Source organism: Trypanosoma melophagium (assembly GCF_022059095.1).
Source record: "Trypanosoma melophagium isolate St. Kilda chromosome Unknown ctg5segment0, whole genome shotgun sequence".
Taxonomy (NCBI): Eukaryota; Euglenozoa; class Kinetoplastea; order Trypanosomatida; family Trypanosomatidae; genus Trypanosoma; species Trypanosoma melophagium.
This window is the reverse complement of record NW_027125187.1, coordinates 676,840-693,911: the sequence shown is the minus strand read 5'-3', so window position 1 is coordinate 693,911 and position 17,072 is coordinate 676,840. Positions and strand designations below refer to the sequence as shown.

At 39.6% G+C, this 17,072-nt stretch overlaps 6 protein-coding genes across 6 annotated transcripts; all 6 read left to right on the top strand.

Moving 5' to 3' along the window:
• Positions 1-514: 514 nt before the first annotated feature.
• LSM04_002082 (GTP binding domain) lies at positions 515-3,445 on the top strand (the record flags this gene model as incomplete). The annotated part of the gene is made up of 1 exon (XM_067329719.1): positions 515-3,445. One exon carries the CDS (start codon positions 515-517, stop codon positions 3,443-3,445), a length of 2,931 nt encoding a protein of 976 aa, XP_067187243.1.
• A 528-nt stretch (positions 3,446-3,973) lies between these two features.
• On the top strand, positions 3,974-4,615 carry LSM04_002080 (Amastin surface glycoprotein; the record flags this gene model as incomplete). The annotated part of the gene is made up of 1 exon (XM_067329717.1): positions 3,974-4,615. One exon carries the CDS (start codon positions 3,974-3,976, stop codon positions 4,613-4,615), a length of 642 nt encoding a protein of 213 aa, XP_067187242.1.
• Positions 4,616-7,092: 2,477 nt separating this feature from the next.
• On the top strand, positions 7,093-8,082 carry LSM04_002992 (NAD(P)-binding domain; the record flags this gene model as incomplete). Its single annotated transcript, XM_067329716.1, has 1 exon — positions 7,093-8,082. The coding sequence occupies one exon, from the start codon at positions 7,093-7,095 to the stop codon at positions 8,080-8,082; it is 990 nt and encodes a 329-aa protein (XP_067187286.1).
• Positions 8,083-8,620: 538 nt separating this feature from the next.
• LSM04_009685 (Carbohydrate kinase PfkB) lies at positions 8,621-9,688 on the top strand (the record flags this gene model as incomplete). Its single annotated transcript, XM_067329715.1, has 1 exon — positions 8,621-9,688. The coding sequence occupies one exon, from the start codon at positions 8,621-8,623 to the stop codon at positions 9,686-9,688; it is 1,068 nt and encodes a 355-aa protein (XP_067187609.1).
• A 1,008-nt stretch (positions 9,689-10,696) lies between these two features.
• On the top strand, positions 10,697-12,325 carry LSM04_007532 (uncharacterized protein; the record flags this gene model as incomplete). The annotated part of the gene is made up of 1 exon (XM_067329714.1): positions 10,697-12,325. One exon carries the CDS (start codon positions 10,697-10,699, stop codon positions 12,323-12,325), a length of 1,629 nt encoding a protein of 542 aa, XP_067187512.1.
• Positions 12,326-12,868: 543 nt separating this feature from the next.
• LSM04_002184 (HECT domain) lies at positions 12,869-16,417 on the top strand (the record flags this gene model as incomplete). The annotated part of the gene is made up of 1 exon (XM_067329713.1): positions 12,869-16,417. The coding sequence occupies one exon, from the start codon at positions 12,869-12,871 to the stop codon at positions 16,415-16,417; it is 3,549 nt and encodes a 1,182-aa protein (XP_067187250.1).
• Between the last annotated feature and the right edge of the window lie 655 nt (positions 16,418-17,072).

The window sequence follows — 17,072 nt, the reverse complement described above, 5'->3', positions numbered from 1 at the left end:
AAAGAAGGAGTGATAGTGGTGTATCTTTCGCTCTCTCTATCTCACCTTCTTTTCTTTTTTGTGCTTTTATGTCTGTCTGTATGTGTGTGTGTCTGTGTCTGTGTGATCTCGTGTTGTAAGATGAATGGACTACCATTGGTGATGTTAGATTACTAGTTCTGGGTTGAACCACGTAAAAGTGTAAAACAAAAAAAAAAAAAAAGGAAAAGAGAGGAAGAATTAACATTTCACTTAAAAAAAATGAAGAAAACAAAAAAAAAAAAACAAAGAAGAATATAGTAATGTTTAATCTGTTTCACTTTGATATGCGTTTTATAATATTGGTTCATCTCCTTTACGCTGACCCTCCCCTGTACTGTCTGCTTTCCTTTCTTTTTCTTTTTTCCCTTTTCTCTTACTATTAATAATTTCAGGGAGGGAAATACAGACCTCTCACTCAGGTAAATTCACACGGGAAGACACTTCCCCTCCTTCCTTTTCTTCTTCCCCACACCACTACTACTAGTGGTTGTTAATGTTGCGTTGTAGTCGCTTTCTTGTCAAGAAGCGTGCCCCGCCGTTGGGGTACAGCCGTAAAGATTTTGTAAAGAAGTTGCGTTCTCCACGAGCCTCAAAGCCTTGGCGTGGACACCGCACCACCTCTGCTGGGCGGATTGAAGTTTCACCCGCCGCAGAGGAGCACGTAAGTGGAAATCTCGCAGAACGACCACCACTTGGGATTCGTGATGTGCGGGAGAGTTATTTTGCCTCTACTGCCGCCCTCAGCGCCTCTAATACATTAAAGTTAACAGAGGGAAACAGTGGGGATGATGTGCCTCGTAGTAATGGGAGTTCACTTATGGAAAGGGAGTCCTCATCGGGTCTGATGTCTGTGTCTGCATCCCCTTCACTTGCGGCTTTACCTTTTGGGAAAGGATTGGAATTAAATGTTGAGAATGTGAAAACATATGAAGAGGGCCCTGTTCCATTACATTTACAACAGTTTTGCCGTAGTCGACGTGAAGCTGCAGAATCTATTTTATTGCCTCGTCACATTAATCGTTTGTTTCATAAAATAATGGGTTGGACAGAGGATATTGTGGAGATTGATTCAGAAACTGCACCACTTTCTAAAAGAGAAAATTCTACTACAGAGGCAACAACGAGAAAACCAACAACAAGTGGAACTAATCTAGAAGAAGAAGAACAAGGTGAACATAAGGAACCAAAGCTTCTTAGGCAAAAATACAATAATTTATCAGAAAAGATGAAATATGGTGTACTTTTGGATAGCTACGAAAAGGATAAATTTGCAATTGAACACCAATTGGAACTAGCAGGTGAGCGATTTGAGCGAAAGTTCTTGGATTGGGAAGGAATGCACGTACTAGATCAAGATCCTGGTGGTGCGATGGAAGGTGTACTTGCCAATAAGAGTTCTATTGTGATGAATATGCCTTCTTCTTTTCATATTCCCGTTGTTAATCGAGATTGTTGCAAAGGTTGTGGAGCGCTTCTTCAAGATAAGGATGAGAATTCATTTGGTTATGTTCGTAAAGGGGATGTTGAACGTTATATAATGGATAGACAAGAAAAATTGAAAGCACGAGCTGAATACGCTGATCGTATGTCAGAATTACAATCTCATTGGCAAAAAAATGGTCGTCGTGTTGGAGAGGAATGGTTAGATTTTATGACACAAGAAGAATTTGATGCTTTCTATAAAGATGAAAATAAACCCTTTGTTTGTCATCGCTGTCATGCATTAGAAAATTTAGGTGTAGAAGGACGTAGGCGTTTATGGTCAGCCCCTGATTTTACAGAAAAGTTACGTGCCTTGCGTGAGAAAAAATGTGTGGTAGTACTTGTTGTGGATATTACTGATTTCCCTGGAACTATGGTGTATGACCTACCAGGTCTTATCTCAATGAACAATGATGTTATCATTGCGGTAAACAAGATGGATTGTGTGCGTAATCGCTCTTTCAACTATAAAGGAAAAGATAGAGCCATTGCTGCACGCCTTGTAACAGAACGATACGTACGGCGATGGGTAATGGACATTGCAGTTCAGTTTGGTTTACCACGACGTCAAATTCGTCATGTTATTCCAATCTCTGCGAAGCGTGGATGGAATGTAGAGTCCCTTATTGCTGCTGTAGAAGAAACATCAAATTTAAATTTACGACGTCCGACAAAACCCGTTCCAACATACTTTGTAGGTGTAGCAAATGTTGGTAAATCTTCTGTTATCAATGCTATTGCCCATAAACTATACGTTCCTGTTCCACCACACCCTGAAAGTCGAAAAGTTTATTATACCAAGACAGCTAAAGATGGGACTGAGTCAGTTTATTGGCGTTGGTACACCCCACCTAATGTAAATCAAGCAGAAATGATTGATATTCCATCACGTCATGATAAGAAAGCTTCAAAACTACTAACAGTTTCATCCCTTCCAGGAACAACTGTAGAAGCTAATGCTGTTCGTGTATCATTAACAAAAGGAGCACCAGGGGATTCAGCATATTTGTTCGATACTCCTGGACTTCTCCCTCATTGGCATAAACATTCTCCTTTAACACTTTTGCAGATGCGTCGTACGCTTATAAGGAAGTATAGAAATCCACAGTGTTATATTCTTGTGCCTGGGAACACACTTCTTCTTAGTGGTCTTGCTGCTATTGATGTTGTGAGGGGGACATCACGTGGGATGCTTTTCATGGTTTACACCTCTCAGAAAGTTCGTAGTGCAATCATTAGTACAGAGCGTTCAGATGAGTTCTGGGAAGAGCAACTTGGAAAAACTCTTGATCCACCTGGTTCACTTGAGCAGTTGGGCGACTTGCGACTCACTGAGTCAAAGAGTTATCTCTTCGAGTGCTATCCCCGACACCGCCGTCGACCCAAGGCGGATGTGTACGTTTGCGGTATTGGTTGGGTTTCATTCTGCGTAAATGAAGCGTGTGATGTGGTGTTGCGTGTACGCACACTTCCTGGTGTTATTCACGGTGTACGTGAACCACTGCGGTATAAAGATCTATTGGCATTCCGCGGATGGCCAAGGTTATTGCGGCGCTTTACCGCTGCTGGTCTTCCAGAGAATGAAGGCAATTGGGAGGACTCCATCGCCACTGTTGTGCGACTCACCGCAGGAGGAGGAGGAGGAGGAGGAGGAGGAGGAGGAGGAAATAGTATCAATAGCAACATCAGCAAAGACGATAGCAACGCTAACTATAATAGTAATAGTAATAATAAGTCTAATAATGGTAATAATCGTGATAATGAGGAGAAAGAAAGGGATGACAGGAATAATACAAAGGGGTCAACAGTGATTAGGGAATTACGTAAGGCAATACTCCCGCATCATGCTTCTGCGTCCTCTACTGCGTTTGATGCTGCACTAGCGGATCTTTCTATGAGTGGGACTGTCCCGCCAATAGCAGATACCGGTTCACAAAGATGATGAAAATTGTAATATTACTATTTCCATTAACACATTCTTTTTTCTTTTGTTTGTGTTTTTTCTTTCGTTTTTTACTTTCATTACCCATTTTTCCTTGCTGTTGTTGCCGCTGTTTTTGGTGTTGTTTTTGTGGTTGTTGGTACTATTACTGTTGTGTTTATTTATCTTTGTTTCCTGTTTTTATGGCCTTTCCTAAACGACCTAACTTGTGGGGATTCCCCAAATAGATCAGTGGCATGTTTCTTTTATTTTCTCTCCTTTCTCTATTTTCTTTCTTACTCTCCTAACAAACTATTATTATTATTATTATTATTATTATTATTATTATTATTATTATTATTATTATTATATCTTTTTACAGGATCAAGCGTAAGCGTCAGATTAGCCACCAATACAACAACAACAACTATTATTAGTGTAATTGTTATTACGGCTACTAGTCTTTTCTCAGACTCCCCGGTGTTCCCTATTTCTATTGCATTACTACTATTAACACACACCGTACGGGTTTACCAATAAATTCAAACGATGGCGAAGGGAAGTAATTTCTTTGTCCGAAATTACTCCGGCCACGTTGGCGCAACCGCCTTTCTCGTTGCCTGCATGCTCTCCTTCATCTTTATTGTGATTGGCACCCCACTTGGTGTGCTGAAGAATAGAGCCGACCCAACGATATGCTACACACTGTGGGGCACACGTAAATGCAGCAGCCCGGACTATGACTACCGCGTTGCATGGGACACGTGTTACTCCCGCCGCGTCCGCTTTGAATTTGCGGAGGCCCTCAGCATCGCTGCCATGTTCTTCATGGTGGTGAATGGCATTATGTGTTGGTACTGCATCGGTGGCTGGAACGGCAAGTGGTGGACCTTCGCGGCCTCCCTCGTCGCGCTGGCGTCTAACTTCGTGCCGTGGACAGTTGTGGCCTCCGTCTACCACACGGCGTTCTGCGGCAGCGACACGTACACGAAGGCACACACGAAATACGCCCCGGGCTTCGCGCTGCTCGTGACGAGTTTCTGCGTGCAGTGCGTGGGGATTGTCTGCCTCGTCGCCCTCGAGCCGTACGTGCCGGTGGAGAAGACTGGCGATAAGAAGAAGACGGAGAAGGCGAAGGGGGAACCGGAGGGGGGAAATTGCAAAGAGCCAGTTACCTCACAGCCACAGTAAAGAGGGAAAGAAGAAGAAGTGAAAAGGAAAGGAAGAAGGGTACTAGTAATGATGATAGTATTAATGGTGAGCTGTGAGGGTATGTGAAAAGAAAGGAAAAGAAAAAATAAAGCAAATATGAGAGAAACTAAAATTATGATTTCCCTCGTAATATATATTATATATTCACACGCGGAAAATATTAAGTGAGACGCAAAATACGCGTACAGGAAAAAGTAAAAAAAAGAAAAAAAATATGAAAATGATGTGAAAAAATTATATATATATATATATATATATATATATATATATTGAGACCCAGAGCAATATTAATGTTATCGTACCAAGAAAACCAGGAATAAAAAGGGGAACAATAATAATAATGGTAATAATATATTTGAGGTTATAGAGTGAGCCTCGGTACGTACGTTCATATGCATGTATGTTTACGCGGGAGTGTAAATATATATTAGAGAGTAAGAAACTAAAAAGAAGAAAGAGAAAACGTAAAAGTAAAGAATACTGTAACATTGTCTTGGAGAGTATTAAGAAGTAATGATATCGGGAATGCCAATAAGCATTTTTGAGATGGGAGGAAGAGAACGTGTGCCTTGTACTTCTGCAGCTTAGTGGCGCAGAAGTGAAGAAACAAATCGTATCGGTGATCTACTGTTGTTATTGGGCATTTCACACATGATATTTCCTTTCCTTTTCTTATGGCCTTTTTTTTTCTTTTATTGTTCGTATTTGTTTTTTTTTGATATATTTGATATATTTGTTATATTTCTTTATTGTTATTATTACTATTATTATTACTATTATTATTATTTTTCACCCACCCCCGCCTCTGTTGTTAGCTCCTCGACGTTTTTTTTTTGTTACTTTCCATTTGTTCTATTTTCATGACTCTACAATAGGTGGTATTTCCAACCGCATGATATTTTAAATGCTCTCACTACTATTAAGTGCCACCCCACTTGTTAGCTCACATGCATGAACAGAGGCATTGATAGTGATAGTAGTGTGCGCTTCTTCCTCTCACTAACACACTTTCTCATTATCTCTCTCTTGTTATAATTATGGTTATTGTTATTGTTGTTGTTTCAGTGGTTACTTCTATGTTTCTCAGTAAAAGAAGAAGAAGGAAAAGAGAGTGGTAATAGCAATAATAATAATAATAATAATAATAATAATAATAATAATAATAATAATAATAATAATAATAATAATAATAATATCATAATCAAAGAGATAGAGAGGGAGAGGAGATAAAGGACTGACACAATGAATAAATAAGAGGAAGGAAGGTAGTCAGAGGGTTAGAATAGAGGCGCAATGACATCTAAAAGAAAACAAGAGAGAAAAAAAAGCAAAAAAAAAAGAAAGACAGTAATACAAATAAGCAAAGATAGAATGCGTGGATAAGTCTCTCCTTCTCTTTCTCTTATTGGCATGAATAAAGCAAAGAAGAAGAAAAAGAAGAGGAAGAGGGAGGAATTTAAATACAACTCCTACTTTGTTTTATTGCTTTTTCTTCTTATTATTAATGTACTTTTTTTCTCCTTTCTCCACTCTGTCCGCACAAATATTTGCGCTGGACGAGAATGAGTGAAACGAATGAATAAATAAATGAAAAGAAAGAAAATATTCCCAAATCTACAAGGAAACAAAGAAAGTCTGAGAAAGGAAATAAGGGGAGTAACTGAGGCCATATTTCTCTGACAATCGCATAAATCTTAAGGGGGAAAGAAAAAGAGATCAGCAAACAAAGGTGAAAAGAAGAGGGTAGAAAAATTGAAAGAAAAGAATAAAGAAAGAGAAGAGTCAAAGCAATGGATTTAACTGTAGACAAAATTCGCAAGAAAAAATAAGAAATAAAAAAGTTGGGAAACGAAAAGAAAAAAAAAAGAAATGAAAAAAAAAACAAATGAGGAAGTAATCTCAAAAGGGATAGATGATTGGCTCAGTGATGAAACAAAGTGATATTTACGGCTCATGTTATTGAAAACTCTCTTCATTACTGGGTGAGTATATAAGTATACTATTGATATGCTTCTCATTACTTCTCGTTTTTTTTTTCGTTTTCTTTATTTTTTTGCTATTCCCACCTTTTTCCATTCTTAGAGGTGGGGGGAAAAATGATGAAAAGAAAAAAGAAATGAGAGACACCTCCATAATTATATTTTCTTTTTAAACTCTTCTGCTGATTGTCACGGGAAAACAACAACAACAACAACAACAACAACCACTCCTACACGTGGAAAGAAAGGGAGATGGAGAGATATATAGAGAGGGAGTGAACGCATATGGCGCAACACTTTTCTCTAATATCAGACTTCTCTCTTTTTTTTTTCCATCTTTCGATCTCAGTAAAAGAATAACTATTTCTGCTTAAATATATTCTTTCTTTCTTTCTATCTATCTCTCTCTCTCCTTATTTTTGTGTAGAACCGCCCTTTCTCTTGAGCATATTTTAAGTGTATCTTCCTTCCTTTTCGATGACTCTTACTTCGGGTGAATCCAAGGCCGGGTGTACAGTACTTGTTACTGGTGGCTCTGGCTTTGTTGGCAGTCACGTTGTAGATCGTGCCATGAATGAGGGATACTGCGTGGTCGTCGTGGACAATCTCTACACCGGCCGGAAGGAGAATATCGCCCATCACTTGGGGAAAGAAAACTTTCATTTTGTTCAACATGATGTGCGCTATCCATTTCCGGAAGAAGTCCTACGCCACAAGTACAGTTATATATTCCATCTTGCCAGTCCAGCATCCCCTCTCCACTACCAGGCAGACTCCATCGGAACCACCCTTACTTGTGTGAATGGCACATATCACTCACTGTTGCTCGCCCAGAGGGATGACTGCCCTGTGCTTATTGGATCCACCTCTGAAGTGTATGGTGATCCAGAACAGCACCCACAGACCGAGGAATACTGGGGTAAAGTGAACTGCACCGGGATACGGAGTTGCTATGATGAAGGAAAACGTTGTGCAGAGTCCCTGTGTTTTGACTTTCACCGCAAACACGGTGTGAAAGTCCGGGTCGCCCGGATTTTTAATACCTATGGTCCTCGTATGTGCTTTGACGATGGTCGCATTATCAGTAATTTTCTGGTTCAGGCCCTTAAAAACCGAGATATTACTGTATATGGTACAGGTGAATATACTCGGTCCTTTCAATATTGTGATGATCTGGTGGAGGGATTTTTCCGCTTTATTCGACACCCAACAGAGATTGGTCCCATTAATCTTGGTAACCCGGAGGAGTACAGTGTACTGGATATGGCAAAGAAAGCACAGGAACTTGTGCCCGACACAAAATCAAAGATTGTTTTTCTTCCACCTGTCTCAGATGACCCAAAGCAACGCCGACCAGATATCACAAAAGCTAAACGCATACTCAACTGGGAACCTGTCGTATCTCTCTCTGAAGGTCTCAGACGCACTGTAGACGAGTTTGCTGCGCGTGTGAATCGTGGCGAGTAGGTTCTTTTTTTTTGGTTTTTTTTTTACTCTTTAGGGATGTTTTTGTAGTATCCTCTCACGTAGCAGTTGAAATTCTTATATCTTTATGAAAAACCAACGACCAAAAAAAAAAATAGTAATAACAAAAAGAAAAAGGTTTACATATGTGAGGATATTTCTTAAATATCAATGGGAGGAACAATCTGCTATTTAAGTGCATATACTTCTGTATTTTACTATGCCATCCTTTTTCACCATAGTCTGGCTAGTACTATTGAATAAATAATAATAATAATAATAATAATTTGTATATTGTTCTCTCTTTGTTTTTTTACTTCCTTTTGTTTACTTCATGCTTTTTTTTTTCGTACGGATGTTTCTATTTTTTGGTAATATTTCTTGTGATTCTTCTTTTTCTTTGTTGTAGCATTCAATCTAATAACGCAAAAACAAGAGGAAAAAGAAAAAAAAGAAGTAACTAAAAATAAACAGAAAAGAGAAAATTATATTTATTTATTACATAAGTACACATATATTACGTCTGAAACAATAAGCCATTATGTCCACTCATGATAAACTCTTTGTACAATGCAACCCTCTCCTTGACGTTTCTGCCTGTGTCTCGGCTGAGTTTATGAAGATGTACAAGTTGGAGCGTGGTACCGCCTCTTTATTGGGAGAACATCAGAAAAACATCTTTGATGATCTTGAAAAAATGCCAGATGTGAAGTATGTACCTGGTGGCTCTGGACTGAATACTGCTCGTGTGGCGCAGTGGATCTTACAAGCCCCCAAAGGTACATTCGTCACCTATGTTGGATGTGCTGCTGATGATCGCTATGGAAAGATTCTCAGGGAATCTGCGGAAAAAGACGGTGTTACTATGGCGCTTGAATACACCACAAAGGAACCAACAGGAAGCTGTGCTGTTTGTATTACAGGGAAAGAACGTACACTTGTGGCTAACCTCGCTGCGGCCAATTGTCTCTCAGCCGATCACGTTTCCTCCGCCACTGTACAGAAGCACCTGGAGGAGTCCAATTTAACCTACTTTACCGGTTTCACGTTAACCCTTGATGTGAATTACGTCCTCCGTGCTGCCAAAAAGACACGTGAGGCTGGCGGTATCTTTATGATGAATCTCTCCGCCCCTTTCATTATTGAGTTCTTTGGGGCCCAACTCGATCAAGTACTGCCGTACGTGGACGTTATCTTCGGCAACGAGATGGAGGCCCACACCCTCTCAAGGGTGAAGGGGTGGGATCTCCACAGCGTGACTGCCATCGCGGAGCGGGCGGTGCAGGAACTCCCGTACACCGGCAAGCGGGGCCGCCTCGTCGTATTTACACACGGCGCCAACTCCACTGTCTGCACCGGCAGTACAACACACAGCAGTGGCAATGCGGCGACAAGTGAGAAATTTCTGGAAGTTCCCGTTTCGCCAATGGCAGCAGAGTCTATTGTGGATCTCAATGGTGCCGGTGATGCGTTCGTGGGCGGCTTTCTTGCGGCCTTCGCCCTCGGCAGGGATGTTAAGCGGTGCTGCGAGGTGGGCCACTATGCGGCGCAGGTGGTGATTCAACACAGTGGATGCACATACCCCGAGAAGCCAACTATTACACCATAAGGAGAAAGAAGAAAGGGATAGGAATGGGAAATGGGGGACATCGCTCTACTGTTGTTGTTTTAGTTGTTGTCCATGTCCTTGTCGTTGTGATCTTTTTTTTTCCTTGTTGATCATTTCTTTTGGTTTGCTTGTTTCTTTTACGTGATTTGATTTTGTGGGGTTTTCTTTTTTGTTTTTCTATTCCTCTCTGTATCCTTCTCTGTTCTTGTGCCTTATATATATATATATATATATATATATATATGCGTGTGTGTGTATGACCACTCCCGTGGGGTTTTTTATTTATTTGGGAGATGGAAGAAAGCATGCGGGTCGAAAAAGGAAATGGGAAATGGGAAAGGGAAAAGAAGAGGAAGAAGAAGAAAAAAAAAGAAGTTGTGTCCTTGATTTCAATGAAACATATTTGATGCCTTACCAGGCGTGTGATAAAGAAGGCACAAACTTAACTTGTTTGCATCTGTTTGTATTTTTCTTTTCCTGAGAAAACAAAAAAAAAGAGAGAGTGAGAAAGAGAAACAACGACAAATAAAAAAGAAGAGAAAACGAGAATGAATTAACGTTATTTCTATATTTCTCTACGAATCTGTTTTCATGTGTTTACAATACCGCTTGTTTTAGTCTTCTACATTTTTCTTTTCTGAATCTTTATATATATTTTTCTTTTCTTTTCCTTTTCTTTCTCTATCTGCATTCTTTTCTGTATTTTACTGAAAAGGAAGGTTTCTCCTATACAAAAAAAAATTCTTTGTGTTTTGGCTCGTTCAGAAATCAACGGGTCTAAAAACACCGGGTGGCGAATTTAACTGGGAGAACTTAAATATAAAAAAAGTTAAGAACAGGACGACTAAATATTATATATATTTATTCATAATATAGCTTCTAAAGAGTACTAGTCTATATTTCCAGACTCTACATTTATAAGTTTTTTCTTTTCTTTTTCTTTCGTATATACTGTAGTTTTTCTTTTTTCATTTATTTATTCATTTTTATCTTCTTGTTAGTACGATAATGCGTACGACAAGAAGCAGCAGAAAAGGTGGAGGAACACCACTGCGTTCTGCCCAATCATCGCCCCGTACGCAGAGCGGCGGTGTTTACACTCGCCAGTCAAAGACAACATCGACAATAACAAATCCCCGTTCTTGTCCATCTTCGTTAGAAACCCCCCGCTCCTCACACAACACCACTAGCAATAAAACAAGTCTCAACAATCGTAATAACAATTACCATAATAGACAGGTTCAAAATGAGCTTGCTGGTTTAATGTATCAAAAAGATGAAACACATGATAGTGTGAAAAAGTCTGTTGCAACAATATTGGATTTTTATAATTATACTATGCCAGTGTGGGCAAAGCGGGTTTCAGGATTGGATATTCGTATGTGGCGACTTCCTGTTGGGGACGAAAGTTTTTTAGAACGTGCACTCAATAAATTGTCGGTGTACCTGAATGAACTTAACGATACATTACATGTATTAAGTAATTCCGCACGAGCACCGGAGACAACCATGCGATGGAAGAGATATGTACAAAATTCACATGAATCATTATTAGAAATAAAAAATGCCGTATGTGCATTACAGTCTCGCATTGCAAAGATCCTTTCTTTTGCCACCTCTACATCCTCTGAAAGACTTAACCGTGTGCTTTCTTTCATGGGAACTAATACTACTACTGCTACTACTACTACTAATATTACTACTGCCTCACCTGCAATATTAACAACAACAACAACAACTCGAAGAAGAACCCCCAAAACCACAAGACTACTTCATCCACGCAAGTCAACGGAGGTGCGGGGGACGGCGGGTCTTCGTTCTCATCCTTCTTCAGCGATGGGGTTTTCATCCGCCGGGCCCTCCTCTGCTGGGCGGCGGAGTAAGGGATCGCTAGAGGAGTTGGGGGCGGGTCGAGCAGAATCTAATCATGCAACTCCCGTGCGTTCACGCCGAAGATGTAGACAATCCCTCCCGGGTTCAGATGGTAATTCCAGTCGTGGGGAATTCCCTCAAAATGGTCGATACCAAGAGGATCATCATCATAATCATAATCATCACAATAACAATACCAATCATCACAATCGTAATAATCACAATCATCATTCTTCAGAACGACCACAACCACAAGAACGGTGTGTACCATCACTTCTAGAGCGGTGCTACTCATGGGCAGATATTTTAACACGACATTCTATGCGATGTCCGAGAGCAGTTAGTTCCCCTCTTCAGAGTTTGCAATTACGCAAAGAACCTGTTCATGATTCCGGTGGATACAGCATTCGATTAACAGAGTTCGTTTCCAAGGAACCAATTTATGATTTTAGTGATAGTGGGACTCATTATAATCGTCGGAGTAGTGGACTCTGGGATGTTTCTCTAATGGATAGTGAATACCAACATAATAGACTTTCTCATTCCAAAAGTCGTGATCGAACTAAAAGAGAACTTCATCCTGATGAAAGACGTATGCTTTTAGAGCGTATTGATTTTCTGGAAAAGTCATTTGTTACTGGAAATACCGCAAGTTTGAAGGAAGCGGAACATTTATTTGATAAGTTATATGGTTCCCGACGTGGGCCACGTTATTTTTCAGAGTGGATAGATGATATAGAAATGCGGGCAGTTCGCCAACGGTGATGATGAGAGGATGAGAGCCTGTCAAAAGAAATGAGAGGATGACAATATACTATATTATGCGGAGAGTGTTTGGTGAGTGAAGATTGGAAATTTAATGGTCTTGGAACCGAAGATGTAAAACAGAAATTTAAGAGAGAGGAAAGTAATGGATCATATGATTGAAAATAGTGCTAAATGCCTTTTCTTTCCTTCCCCTTCATTATTGCAGTAAAAAAAAAAATGCAAAACAGAAACACTTGGAAACGAAAAGAGAAAATATACACGGACAGACACAAAAAAAAAAAAGAAAAAAAGGAGGGGGAAGTAAAGAAAATAAAAAAAAAAGAAATTTCAATATCCATTAATGACATCTTTACTCACCTTCTCTGTAGTATATATATATATATATATATATTCTTTGTTGTATAACATTATCTCAATTGTTTATCTTTATTTCTCTTTTTTTCCCATTTTTTTTTTCGAAATGTTGGGAATACAGTACATAAACACCCCTTCATTCCGTTATTTAAAACAAATCCAAAGAAAGAAAATATTTTATTAGAAATGAGTGGTGCGTTCTTTTTCAACGGCAAGAGTCGTTCCTCGCATCTCTCGCTATCACGTGATCATCAACCTTCAAGAGAGGCAATTCTCTTAGAAGCACGAAAAAAACGAGAACGAAGAGAAAAAGATCGACAGCTGCAACAGGCCATATTATGTATTCAGCGCAATGTACGTTTGTGGATAAGCCGCATGATATTGGCTGATCTCGCCGAGGCGTTATTTAAAAGAATTGAGGAAAGACCGCAAGAGGCAGAAACTCGAACTTTGGAACAACTTTGTTGGGATTACACATTCTTACATCGTGGGAACCACGGTAAGAAGAAGAAAAAGAGTACTATTTGTCAACGAAACCAGGCACAAATAATTTTACAACGTCTTCTTAGTAGTATTCATGCAGGTACTGTACGTGATGAGTTATTACGATCTCGTTGCTCTCTTAACTTGTTACTTGTATTGGTATTGAATGAGTATGTTAAAACCTCTTTAGATGCAGAGAAGAATGATATATTAGAACGGCAGAATTATCATTTAACACTGCTTAGTGCACTGTTTGAAGTTTCTGCTTTAGTGAATGGTAGAGGTAATATTTTGGTACAGATTCTTTCTTTCTTTCTTGAACACGGTACAACAGGAACTGAACGAATTCTACCACTTGTGCAGAATCTCTTTGGAATACTTTCTGCAGATGAAGTAAGAAGTGCCATGACAAGTGTAAAGGGCCGAGATATTTTGCTAAACGCCATTCGTTCTTCTATACATGATAAACCATATACATTACCAACGGCATATGCATTAGATGTTTTACTGGGATCATCCAGTGAAGTACTGAATAACAATAGCAGCAGTAGTAGTAATAGTAGTGTATTGTATGGAGAGGCGAATCAGGCATTAGTGGAGGCCATTGTCAATGTGGCATCAGAGAAGTTATCAACAGTTCTATACATTCAACCACTCGCTCCTCTTGCAAAGTTGGTTCGACTTATTCCTTTTTTTCTTAATGCGCAGACATCATCATCAATAACTTCACTAGGAATGGAAGTACGGAAGAAGTGGACGAGATGTCTTTCGCAGTTAACACTTATGGCAAGTAGAGAAGGAGAACTATTGCGAACAGCATTGCAGGATCTTCGTCATTTACAAAACGTTGAGTCAACACATCAAGGAAGATATGAGCATATGACAACGTACTTGTTTAGTACGGAATATGGAATACGTTTGCTGGAGGAGAGTGTAGCGTTAATATCATCATTATCAAGAACAACTGGAGGAAGAGAAGGAAGAGGAACTGAAGAAGTACCAACAACTAATGTTACGTTATTAAATTCAAGTAAAAAAGAAAAAGAGGAAGAAACAGAAGAAAAAGAAAACTACTCAGAAGAAAAACTTTTTGAGTCTCAAAAGGAGATGTTCGTAAACCTTGATGTTATATGCAGTATTTTTGCATGGCCACTTTACGCTTTTACGTATTCCTCAGCGGAGCAGCGAATTGAGGCAACGACGATTATATCCAAACTGGTACATTCCCCAGGTCTTCTCCAATCTCTCTGGCGGACGTATCAATATTGTCATAAAAGTACCTTTGGTGGATTAACAGAGATGAAGAAGGAGGCACTTATACATGAAGCAATGACAGGTGTACCAGTACATCTTCCTCCTCCTGAAGAAACACCAGCAGAACTTCTTAAAATGGCATCTTACACAAATTCCGTTCGAAGTCTTTTTTGGGATCCATATCCTGCTATATCTACTTTACTTTTTGGTATGCTAAGCTATTTTGTGGATGCCACAGACTTTTTGGAAGGACTTGATAGACGAACTGTGATGGATCATAATGATGCCATTATACTTGTATTAGCATTAAAAGGAATTGTACATCGTTCACACTTTCACGGTGTACTTTCTCTTGGAAATAGTGAGGCAGTTGCAGAGTCAGCCCTTTCTCTCTTATCAAAGCTACACGTAATAAATGAAGCACAATCTTTTGTCGGTTATCCATCTGTGTGGATTACTATAACAGATCCTTTGATTCTCAAAGCTTTTGATAGCATTACCCGAGAGGTATGGATGTCATTTGTTTTGTCAGAGAGAACACATGGAGCATCATCCGCTAATGCATTAGATACAGAGGAAGGGATTATAATATGTAGCTACAATGATCATAATTATGAGTGCCAAGATGATATGAACGAGAAAAATAATAACAATAATAACAATAATACTAATACTAATAATAATAATAATAATAATAATAATAATAATAATACTAAAACGGTAAAACAACTCGGAGAAGGGAACTGTCCTTTTATTCGTCTTCCGCAATGGAGTGGAAGTAGTATGTGGTCTCGACAAGAACGATGTATACGACTTTTACAAAATGCTCCTTTTACAGTTCCATTTGATGTACGGGCTTCTGTATTTACTTCTTTTTTGCTTAGTCATGAAGGCCGTCTATTTACGACTTCTTTTCGGCCTTTTCTCGTACGTCGTGGACAAGTCTTCGTTGATGCATTTGATCGTTTTGGTGATAATCCAAACAGCCCTGAGATGTTTAATGTTCGATTTAGAGATACGAATGATATGGTGGAGGAAGGTTATGGTGAGGGTGTTTACCGTGAGTTTCTTGTAAGTCTATGCAATGAAGGCTTTGCGGCGGAGTACGGTTTATTTAAACTCACAGATGATGGATATGTGTATCCTAATCCATTCAGTTATGAAGTGACAGGAGATCCGAGACATTTACGACGTATTGAGTTTCTTGGATCTATGATGGGTCGTGCCTTACGTGACGGCGTTCTGCAAGATGTTCCATTTGCATTACACTTTCGTAATTCCATACTAGGTCGCAGTAACTCTATAAATAATCTCAAGAGCTTTGATAAACAAATGTACCGTAATCTTGTTTCACTTCTTTCTTTAAGTGATGAGGAAATGGAGAGTCTATCATTAAATTTTACATACAATGTTGATATCTTGGGTGAGACCCGTGAGGTGGAACTCTTACATGGTGGACGTGATATTCCCGTAACCCGACGTAATTGCCTCAACTACATTCATCTCATGGCCGACTTTAAACTAAACCGCGAGTCTGCCCGACAAACAAAGGCCTTTCAAAATGGACTGGAGCGTATTGTCGATCAGAGTTGGCTGCGGCTGTTCGACAGCAAAGAAATCATGAAACTCTTCGGCGGGGATGCGGAGAGCGCCATCAGCGTCGCGGACTGGCAGCGACACACGCAGTACCACGACGCCAGGGACGCCGAGACTACACCCGTCCAATTGTTCTGGCGGGTCGTGGCGGCGATGACCGGCGAGCAGCGGAAGAAATTGCTGAAGTTCTGCACGTCGATGAACCGCCCGCCGCTGCTCGGATTTCAGTTTCTCAACCCGCCGTTTAAAATACACGTCGTGTGGGACGCCCCGGAGCAGCGGCTGCCGTCGGCCTCCACGTGTTTCTCAACAGTGAAGTTGCCGCCCTATAAAGATATGGAGACGGCGTGGAAGAAGATAACAGAGGCTATTGAGGAGACAGAGGACTTTGGTCTCACGTGAGGGGGACGTTTTTTACTTGTTAGAGAAAAGAAAAAAAAAGAGAGAAGAAAGAAGAAAAAGAAAAAGAAAGAAGAAGAAACAATAAGAGAAGTGAAGGGAACAGGCTTCCTTTCCCCATGTGTGTGTGTGTTTTCTTAAACAACACCAACGACAACAAATAATAATAATAATAATAATAGGCTTCTCTATTTGATTTTTTTTTCGTGTGTGTGTGTGTGTTTGTGATTGCTACTTGTGTTGCTGTTTCTCTTCTCTCCACCACTGTTTTTTTTTCTTATTTTTTATTTCTGAGTGATTGAGTGAGAAAGAAGAAGGAAAAAAAGAAGAAAAGGGAGAGAAGAGAAAATTGATGAATACAACGATATATATATATCTGTGTGTGTGTTCTCAGATACACCTCTCTTTCTCACGCGGGTGTTTTCTTCTTTCGTAACTGTTGGTGAATTGGTTGCAGTTTTTCCTTTGTGCCTTTCCATTTCTTTTTTACTCCCCCTTTTTTTCCTTCGTTTTTTTTTCTTCCCTTTTTCTCTTCTTATGTACTGGATATATATATATATATTTATTTATTTTTATTTTTTTCTTCTATATGTCTTTGTATTTTCTTTTCCTTTCTTCTTTCTTATTTTTTTTCTTCTTGATTGATTTCTGTAGGCGG